Here is a 10,539-nt window from a genome sequence, read left to right as displayed (position 1 = left end):
GTGGAAATCAAACTGGACTCAAGACTCCATTTTTCGTTTTTAATCAAAACTGAGTCTGTTTTAAAACTGAGAACTTAAAAAAGATGGGAACACGTGTCAACCAGCCCCGCCCCCGGCTCTGCTGCCGCAGCCCGCAGTGGGTAGCGGCGCCGCGCAGGCCCCGCCCCGGGGCGGCGGCGGCGGCGGCGGCCTCAGTGCGGGGCTGTGTGCGGCCCGGCATGTCGGCGCTGGAGTGGTTCGCCCACAAGCCCCTGGGCGGCGGCATCTACTGGATCCAGGAGCGGTTCTACGAGTCCGGCAACCGAGCCAACATCTGGCTGGTGCGGGGCTCGCAGCGCGACGTGGTGATCGACACCGGCCTGGGGCTGCGTAGCCTGCCCGACTACCTCCACTCGGCCGGGCTGCTGCGGCCGGGCGGCGGGCCCGGGGAGGCGGAGGGCGGGGACAGGAGGCCCCTGCTGGCCGTGGCCACCCACGTACACTTCGATCACGCGGGCGGGCTGCACCAGTTCGACGAGGTGGCGGTGCACAGCGCCGAGGCGGGCGCGCTGCTCCGCGGGGACAACTACGAGACCGTCACCTGGCTGTCGGACAGCGAGGTGGTGCGGCCGCCCAGCCCGGGCTGGAGCGCCCGGCAGTTCCGAGTGCAGCCCGTGCAGCCCACGCACGTCCTGCAGGAGGGTAAGGGACAGGCGGGCCGCCCCGCGCCGCCCGGCCGGCTCAGCCGCGGGGCGGGATGTGCGTGTGTGCGAGGAGTGGGAGCGAGGGAAACAGAGACAGCTCCTTGGGGCGCTTGCGCAGGGGTCTTTACAGGGGTTTGTGTAAGGCGGGTGTGTTGTGTGTGTTCTGTTGGGCATGTATGCGTGCGTTTGCTGGCACACACGTAGAGGTTGGGCTGGGCACTTCTGTAGGTCAGGAGCGCCTACGTGTGTGTGTCTGTGTGTAAGTGAAATGGGGCTAAGATGCTGAGTTGTGCATCTCTGTAAGGCAACGGGGTTTAGATACAACACACAGTGATGCACTATCCGTATAGTACATCTACACGGATACCCAGCATCTGTATGCCTGGAGAGTTGGGGGGAGGTTCATCTGCATGTGCGTGCCTTACTCTGTATGTTTTTGGGGGATAAGAAAGTACATCTGTGTAAGACTGTATGCACTACTGTTTGTGGGAGGTGTGCATATGCTGCGTTTGTGTCTTTAATTTACATCCATGTGTTCACATCTGTTGTATACTTGCATCAGTTCACCTGTGTTTAGTGCTTCTAGATTAAATATCAGCTTATATACAGTGCATCGTGTTTATATGTATCTAAATATATACCTCACGTTTATAGTGTTAGTATATTGTATGACACTCAAATATAAAACATTTTTTTATATAAAGGGCATCAGTGGATATGATATGCTGTATCTGTGGTGTATTCATATATGTTTGTACTACATGTAGTAATCAGTCAATTTATATGAAGTGAATCATACATAATGCATCAGGATGTATGTTTATGGTGCATGTCTGTATAGTGCCTATGCATCAGTGTACCTCAGGTATCAGCTAAAGGGCTTGATTATCTGCAGCCTTGGCTTTGTCAGTCTTCTATACCTCTGCAAAGAAGGTGTAAAATGCTACTAGCAATATAAGTATGAGAGAATTCTGATTTTTGGTATTGTTTTACACCCACTTTTCACTAATGTGAATGACTGCACAGGGTGCAGGGTAGTGGAGAATTAGGTCTTTGGTTTACTAATGGAAATAATTTTTATCAACTAAATAAGGCAAAAATTATTCTTCCACGTCTGTTATAATTCTGACTTTCCTGCAAGACCTCTGGGGAACAGAGGAAAAAAATTATAATGCTCCTCTTTGATCTAGCTAGATAAAAACAGACTAAGTATTTTCCTCTCCAATGGGAAGCAGGCAAATCAGCAGCAGACAACACTGCCAGGAATGGTGTCACCCCTCCCTTTTGTCTCTTCTGTTACAGGAAGACTTTTCACTGAGGGTGAACAGAATCTGGATCTAAGGCGAGAATTGTCTCAGTCACCAATAATTTGGAGATGTGATGATGCATTCTCCCATCATGTAGAGCAGGGGTAGTCAAAAGACAGCCAGGGGAGAAAACTGGACTGTCAGATGCTTTTGAACAAATTGCAAAATCTTTTTATTTTCATTGCTGGTTTTGTATTATTTTCTCTGGACCTTGACTATACCTTGACCAAGAAATTTGGACCTTGACAAGAAATAATTGATTAACTCTGATGTACAGTTTCATGATGGAAGTAATAATTCAACATTATCTGTTGTTAATATGAATATTTCATGGTGAATTTTCTTTCAGAATCTCTTTTGACCTGTGTTAGCTTTTATGTTTGGAGTTGTGTTTTTTTTCATTGGATGGGCATTGGAAGGAACTGTCTTACAGATAAGAGTGGGGAAGAGTTGAGATTCCAAAGCCTCCACTTCCCCTCAATTATTTTATACTGAGAAATCTCCCTCTGTCGTATTCACAAAATGAATAAGAGGTATACCTATATTTTGCCCCCATTGATTTCAGAGCAAAGGAAGCAAATTTAGTTTTTTTCCTTCCCCAACAGCAAATAAAACTGGTAGAGAATGTGCAGTGAAAAATAAGGTTTCAAATCTGTTATAAACTATATCACAGATGATTATCAGTTAGGACTGTCCTCCTGATGAGGCTTGTTTGGGCTGCAGCCTTCATTTTGAAAGAAAATGGAATCTCCCCAGATAAAAACAAGGAGCTGGTAAATATCTGAAACCGCGGGGGGCTTTTGAGTTGCATACTTCAGCCTACTGAGTATAACTATTTTTCATTTCTGCAAGTAGTATTTAGTTACTGTGATATGATAATTCTTTCAAAATGCTAATAGCAAATGTCTAATGAAATAGATTGCCTAGTTTTGTAAAAATTTAAGCAGATTGGAGATCTAATTGGATTTAATTCCCAGACTGTTCTTGAACATAATAAAAGGAACTGTGGTATGCAATGTTGTTGTATTTTAACTATGAAGATTTCTGTAAAGGAAAAAATAATATCCAGCCTTCTCCTCAGGTGACTGTAATCTGTCCCCTTTTTAATACTGTATAAAAACATATTTGTGGTAAAATGTTAAATAAAGAAGATTATATAGACCAATCTGGAATAGTTGTAGCAATAAAACATTTTAAAATTATTTGATTCTTCCACTGGGTGAAGTAGGGCAGTATGTTTCATTTAATAAAACAAAAATACCCCCCTTCCCACAATGTATTTAGGTGCAAATGATGTATTTGTTTGTAGAGTTAAAATATCCCTATTGACCTTAGAGAACATTACTAGTTTTCCTCCTTTTGAATACTTTATAGCAGAGAGGGAGAGATGTTGGGTGAGTAATGTCTCTGCATAGTTTGATAAGAGAACTTGTTATAAAACAAGTGTGTATATGAAAATAATTAAAACTGGGGATTGATTTCTCCATATTGGAAGTAATAGTTTAAAATTTTTGAAGAGTTAAAATTGTAATAAATTATGTTTAGTTGGATTGTTGTGCTGCCCCCTCCACTCTAGCAATACAAAACCTTTATTTCTTGAAAGTGGTGAGTGGTACAAGTTGGGGAAGTCAACTTTTAGCTGTGTAATCACCTGTTGACTACACTGTCTAGCCTTTTCTTATTCTATACCTATTTAAAATCCCACTTAGTTATTCAGTTGTTATTCAGTTTCAACTGTTTTTCCTTATCTTGTCTGAATTTGTTGTTAAAGTGTGAATGCTTCTCTTCTCCCTCTATTTGAATCATTTTAGTTTTAATAGGCACCGTTCTCTTTTTAAGAAACCAGTACCACGGTATTTGGATTATTTGAACTCCTTGGCCCTAGAACCGTTTGTGATAACCTCCATGCTGATATTGTACCTTATGAAGAGTTGTTTTTTGTTTGTTTGCAAGAGCTGAATTGCAGATTTAAAAAAAAAAACAAACAAAAAACTAAAAACATCAGAAGCACTCTGCAAAGTTTATTACACTTCATACAGATACGAGAGTAGAGTAAGGCAAATTAAGAGTCTCATCAGCTCTGAAAATGTTGACAGAGTCTCAGGGCACTTAAAACATTGCAGCAGTTGGAAACCTTAACTCTGATTTTTCTGAAACAGCATCAATTTAGCCATTTTCCATGTATTTGTACTATTTTTTTATTGATGTTTGTATGTGTAAAATAGCAATGTTGGATAACAAATTGTATACCATAATATACAAGGTATGCAACAAGCCACAGTTAACGTTCTGTTAGAAACTTTAGCTCTGAATTTTGTGACCGATGTAATTTATCAGCCCTAACAATTAATTGAGTTTAGTTTTTCCATTTACATTAGTCATATCTAATCTCTCAGACTACTAATGCCACTTTAATTTATTTATCCTGTCTAAAATCTCACTGAATTTTTAGCCTAAATTGTCTTTGTTTTATCCTTGCATTTTTTGTTCCTACACTCCTGGTGTACTTCATTTTCTTCACGCCATTCTGATGATTGTGCCTTAATTCTGCAAGTGCTTTCCCCCTCTTTGAATTTGGGCTGTTACATGCTGTCCATTTCTCTACCCTCTTCTTTCATTTTTTTTTTCCTAGTATGATGTTACTTTGGGTCTGGGAAGCCCGTTGGAGCACTTCACAGCTCCAACTTCCTCATCGCCACTACCATCTGGTTCACCACTTTGGACATTCTGTATCTTTTATATAAAATCATCAGCGTTCATGCTATTAAACTATTATCTAGGCCTTCCATGCATAGTCAAACTCCCTTTTGAGGATAACACCAATAGCCCCCCAAATAACTTGAAACTAACTAACTTGGCAGCAAATTTTCAGGTAGAGACAATACTGTTTCCCTGTGCTATGCACAGGGTAGTCAAATCTGCTTCAAGTTTTAATGTTGTGATAATGGTGAGATCTCAAACTTTTGGCCTGGCATAGGAGCACTGATAAGTAGGGCCCTACCAAATTCACGGCCATGAAAATCTAGTCTCCCCCAGAAAATCTGGTTATTGTAAAGGTGTCACGGTATTGCCACCCTTACTTTTGTGCTGCCTTCAGAGATGAATTGCCAGAGCGTGGCGACTACAGGCCAGGAGCCCGGCTCTGAAGGCAGCACCACTGCCAGCAACAGCGCAGAAGTAAGGGTGGCAACACCATGCCACCCTCACTTCTTTGCTGCCATCAGAGCTGGGTACCTGGCCAGCTCTCTGTTTGCCCAGCTGTGAAGAAGTAAGGGTGGTAATGCCCATGCCCCCCACACAAACACAATAGCTTTGTGACACCTTTAGGGTCAGGACCCCCGGTTTGAGAAACGCTGATTTAAGGGCTTTACATGTTTACAAAACATGAATATGTATTTAAAAGTATAATTACACCATAAACTTTAAGATTTAAATATCTGAAACAGTGAAATTCATGCTTTTTAAAATGTAATGGCTGAAATTTACCAAAATGTACCATGAATTTGGTAGGGCCTTAGTAATAAGTGTAACCCAAACACCTACAACACAGATGCAAAATGCTGTCATTTTAGGGCCTGACTTTCAGAGGTGTTATGTGCCTCTAATCAAGCCTATAACTTCCGTAGTGCTGACTAGATTTCTCTTGTGCTAGCCGGTTATCAGAGCCAGAGTTGAACCAGTATTTATTTTGGTTCAGTTCATGTTTGGGTTCATTTGCATTCGGTGTGTCTGGGTTTGGTTCCAGGTCAAGCCACCAAACAAAAATAACAGTTCAATTACTGGTTTGAGCCAGTTCAAATCAAATTTTAGTCTCAGTGGAAGTATGCCTTCTGGTATGCCTATTTACTATTTTGTTGTCTTGTTTTATAAAGTAAGATCACAATAGTTTTTAAAATAGTAAGCCTAAAAAAAAGTGAAACATTTATTTTAACTAGAAACCCAAATAATTTATTTTAAAGTTCAGGTTCAGTAGGTAGGACAAATTTATGGTTCAGATTTGTTTCTAGTTTAAGTAAAAATACTGGTATGAACTGGTTCTTCGGTTTCAATTCACTTCTCTGACTAGGACTAGATGTTTTGTAATTTCTCCTTAGTTTTTGGACTACCTAGTGCAGAGGTTCTCAACTCTGGTCCACCGCTTCTTCAGAGAGAGCCCCTGGCGGGCCGGGCCAGTTTGTTTACCTGCTGCGTCCGCAAGTTCAGCCGATTGCGGCTCCAGGCCAGTGGGGGCCGCAGAAAGCGGTGCGGGCCGAGGGATGTGATGGCTGCCCTTCCTGCAGACCCCATTGGCCTAGAGCGGCAAATCGCGGCCAGTGGGAGCCGCGATCGGCCAAACCTGCAGACGCGGCAGGTAAACAAACTGGCCTGGCATGCCAGGGGCTTTCCCTGAACAAGCAGTGGACCAGAGTTGAGAACCTCTGACCAAGTGCATGATGGCGTGTTAAAAATCCTTCTTATTTTAAATTAGCTTCACCACAGTCATTATGAAGGTCCTGTATCATGATTGCCATCCTTTAGGTTGTGGAAGATGATGAAATTTCCTTTAGAATTAGTTAATATCACTCTTTAATCAGCAGTTTGTATGGAGGTACTTGGTGAAATAAGTCATATCTGTCCCTCCTCTCATAGTCTAGGCTTTGAAGTTGTAAATCTTACTTTTAACCACTTCTTTTAAGTTATTCATTTTTTAAAAAAATCTCTAGAATATCAACTTGCAAATGCTGAATTAGCTATACTGTCTAGCCAGTTCTACATCATCAACCTGAGCTTCTGCTGAAACTATCAATGCAATGGCTATTTCACTAAAAAAACATTCATAGCTGTGGTGATAGTGAAACAGTTCTTAAAAATCTGTTCTGAATATGAACTAAAATATGACTACAACTTTCCTTTAATTTCGTATATCTTAGTCAATACTGGTATTCTGAAAAGTAGTATATTTGGGAGCCAATCTTGCTTCCATTGTAATCATTTACATTGTTCTGTCACTGAAGATCTCAAAATAACTGTGTTGGAGTCCAGAGAGAGAGCTAAATAACAATAAATTTTTATAGACCATAAAAAGCTCGGTATTAAAAATGCAGGAAAAACCGAAGTTGGGAAATCAGTAGATTTTTAGAATGTGTATTTCTTTCTGCCCAAATTTCTTTATAGTTCAGATCACCTGATTAAAAATTAAGTCCCATTCCACGTTTACTTTACAATGTTTGGTCTTTTTAGAGGATATATAATTTGCTTATTTCATAGACCGCTGTATACACTTTGGTTTTGGCTTACAATGCATAATAAATGATATTTATATATTATCCCTTTAATATATTTAAATCTGTAGGGGACGTGATCAACCTTGGTGACCGACAACTGACTGTCATGCATATGCCTGGTCATTCAAGAGGAAGTATTTGCTTACACGACAGAGATCGGAAGATATTGTTCAGTGGAGATGTTGTTTATGATGGATCGATGATTGACTGGCTTCCCTACAGCAAGATAAGTGATTATGTCACAACTTGTGAGCGTCTTATAGAATTAGTGGACAGAGGCCTTGTGGAGAAGGTACTTCCAGGGCATTTTAACACCTTTGGAGCTGAAAGGCTGTATCGTTTAGCTTCCAACTACATTTCAAAAGCTGGAGTTTGTCACAAAATTTCTACCTGTGCCATGAGGTCCATTGCAAGTTTAGCTCTTCGTGTGACAAATTCTAGAGTCACTTCTTAGTGTCAGTTCATTTTGTTAATATCAGCTGTTGTAAAACCAAATGGCTTCTGAGCTAGTGTTGATAAAAAGCAAACAAAAGCAGTGCGTTATTAAAGAAAAGGCAGACTGATAATGAATGATCCATAAAGATTTTTATTTTTGCTTATTTTATTTTTATTTTATAAAATTAACACAGGCTATACCTATGTGAATTATCTTTTCTTTCTGTTTTTCAAGGCATGTTTGCACATGGATTATGAATGCCGTTAGACTGCGGTTGGAAATATATTGTTTTATTTTTGATATTATTCTAATGAATACATATGATATGCCAAAATGAAAAGTTTGACATTCGTGCCTGAAACTTAACTTTTTTTTTTTTGTGTTGTGTTAGGTTAAAGGCTCAATTTGTGTTTAAAGTGTACTTTAAAAATGGCTGAAATGTAATTTAGCTATTAGTGCTATATTTGAAAAGATAGTTGTAACATTCCATTGTCCTATAGTACTGAATTCAACATCCAGTACACTTAGTTTATTACTTTTAAAGTGAATGTAACTTGAACTGTTTACTATTTGTTTATAAAGTGTTTCAGTACATATTTGTTGCTTTTTGAAGAAGTGCATTGCATTTGAGTCTCTGTTCCTAAAATAGATTAAATGCATCCATGAAAATTGCTAAGATATATCATCATTTCTTCATTAAAATTGACGTGTTTGTTGTTTTAAATGATGTTAAACAAGTTAGTTTATATGTGCATAATTATTTAACAATTTAAATATAGATACTATTTTAAATGGACACTGTCTGATTATTTTTATATATATTTTATCTTCCTAACAAGTTTGACAGTGTTTAGTTTTCAAATTTTGTTTTTCCAGTTTAGCAAATTTCTTTTATCCACTATGTTTAAGAGGAGTTTAAAAATTAACCTACTTCTTTGTTTGCAATTGACTTTATGCGAAGAGATGGTTTTATGTGATCATACCAAACTATATTTTGGGCTCTATTCAGAAGAAAATATGGCATTTCTGACCTAACATAAATTTTGGGCGAAAGAATGGTCTGCCATGGAAACTAATCACAAATTAATAAGCACTCTTGCCCAGAAGTTATGGAAGTGAAGATCTTATGTAAATCATCTCTCCTCTCATGGCTATTTACTTCATATATTCTTCACCAAAAGCAGCACTGCATATAGAATTTAATAAAGGCATGACACATTTATTTAGATTTTAACAGTGCCTAATTAATGTATGCTGGAGCAAAACTGTAAGTGGGCAGAACAGATCCACCAGACCGTGGCTAGTCAGAGGACAAGTTAGCAATTATATGTTCTGGTTTTCGTTTGTGTAAGAAATCTAAATTCCTTTATATGATAGCTTCATTTCTGAGGTTAGTTCAGGAAGAACTATTTAACCCAGTTGCTACTTTCTTTAATACCAGAGATGAAAGGCAAAAAAATGGGCCTGAAAAGAAAGTTACTCAGTGAAGGGCCACAAAACAAACTTCAGATCACGGCCTCTCTTCTTTTCAGTTGACTGACATTTGCTCTTATCTGTATATGCTCATTCCAGTCTAAATATTATTCTGAAAAGCAGGCAGGTTGGCAGTTTGAGAACTGTTGTGGGAAGTAGAAAATTCAGAATGCCTGAAGAAGCATATTGTAGCTACCAAAGAAACTTGGGTTTACATTGAATTGTCTGGGTGACTTGCAGCAGCTGTTGTGGACCCCTTGATTCAGTAACTGCCAAGAAAGGATGTTTTGTACGGTTTTAAACACAGAATTTGTGTTCCAGCATCAACTATGTCATACTACAGAGTCCTTAAATTCTGACTTCACTGGGTGTTTTGCCAGCATCAAAGAGCAGTAATTATCAATAATATCAGTAATTGTCAGATTTCTTCCTCCACTAAGTTTTGCCTAAATCAGTAGTTGACCCAGTATAAACACAGTCTTGGAATGGTGTTTAATAGTATACTGCTTGCTCCAGATACACAGAAAATCCTAGTGTTATGGGTCTTAAAATAGCAACTATTTTTATATTATAAGAAATAACTTGTTAGGCAAGTAATATCCTCTCTGTAAAATATTTGGAGGCCTTCCCCCTCAGACTGTATTTTTTTTGTCAGATTTTGATCTTAAGAGTTTAACACTGTCCCTTTCACATTATTTGATTAAATATATTTAAAATCGGTTAAGTTTAAGTATTGCAAAATTTGGGGTGTTTAGAATTGTTTGTAAAAAGTCTGAAGCACTGTCTGTGTTAATTAAGTTTGCTGTTTTCAGTATAGTGGAGGTTTTATGGAAAAATTAAACTTGGTCTGTCTTCAATCAAAATTTTATTGATGTTGGCTGTCTGTTTTCTAGGAAACTGTATTGCATCTTATTTTGCAATGGATACTGATAAAAAAAACTGTTATAATAGTGTCCAGTTATAATTTTCATATGTCTTAGAATCATAGAAATATAGGGCTGGAAGGGATCGCAAGAAGTCACCCAGTCCAGCCCACCACACTGTGGCAGGACCAAGTATATATCTAAGGTGTTTGTCTAAGTCTCCCTTGCTGTAGATTAAGCCAATTACTTTTTGTCCTACCTTCAATGGACAAGCCCATTGTCTTTACAACCGCCCTTAATCGGTTTGAAGACTGTTATCAAGTTACACACGTACTGTTTTCTCAAGACTAAACATGCCTGGTATTTTTAACCTTTTCTCATAAGTCATGTTTTCTAAACTGACTATCATTTTTGTTGCTCTTCTCTGGACTCTCTCCAATTTATCCACATCTTTTGTAAAGTGTCACCTAAAACAGAACACAGTACTCCAGCTGAGGCCTTACCTGTGCAGAG

The 10,539-nt window shown here is 39.1% G+C and overlaps 1 protein-coding gene across 1 annotated transcript; it reads left to right on the top strand.

Annotated features, from left to right (window-relative positions):
• The first annotated feature begins 169 nt into the window (after positions 1-169).
• On the top strand, positions 170-10,026 carry MBLAC2 (metallo-beta-lactamase domain containing 2). Its single transcript, XM_077817180.1, has 2 exons — positions 170-681; positions 7,323-10,026. Exons 1-2 carry the CDS (start codon positions 219-221, stop codon positions 7,706-7,708), a joined length of 849 nt encoding a protein of 282 aa, XP_077673306.1. The 5' UTR covers positions 170-218; the 3' UTR covers positions 7,709-10,026.
• The last annotated feature ends 513 nt before the right edge of the window (positions 10,027-10,539 follow it).

The sequence above is a fragment of the Eretmochelys imbricata genome, chromosome 5 (assembly GCF_965152235.1).
Source record: "Eretmochelys imbricata isolate rEreImb1 chromosome 5, rEreImb1.hap1, whole genome shotgun sequence".
NCBI lineage: Eukaryota > Metazoa > Chordata > Testudines > Cheloniidae > Eretmochelys > Eretmochelys imbricata.
The sequence above is the reverse complement of the archived record's forward strand: the minus strand, read 5'-3'. Positions and strand labels throughout refer to the sequence as shown.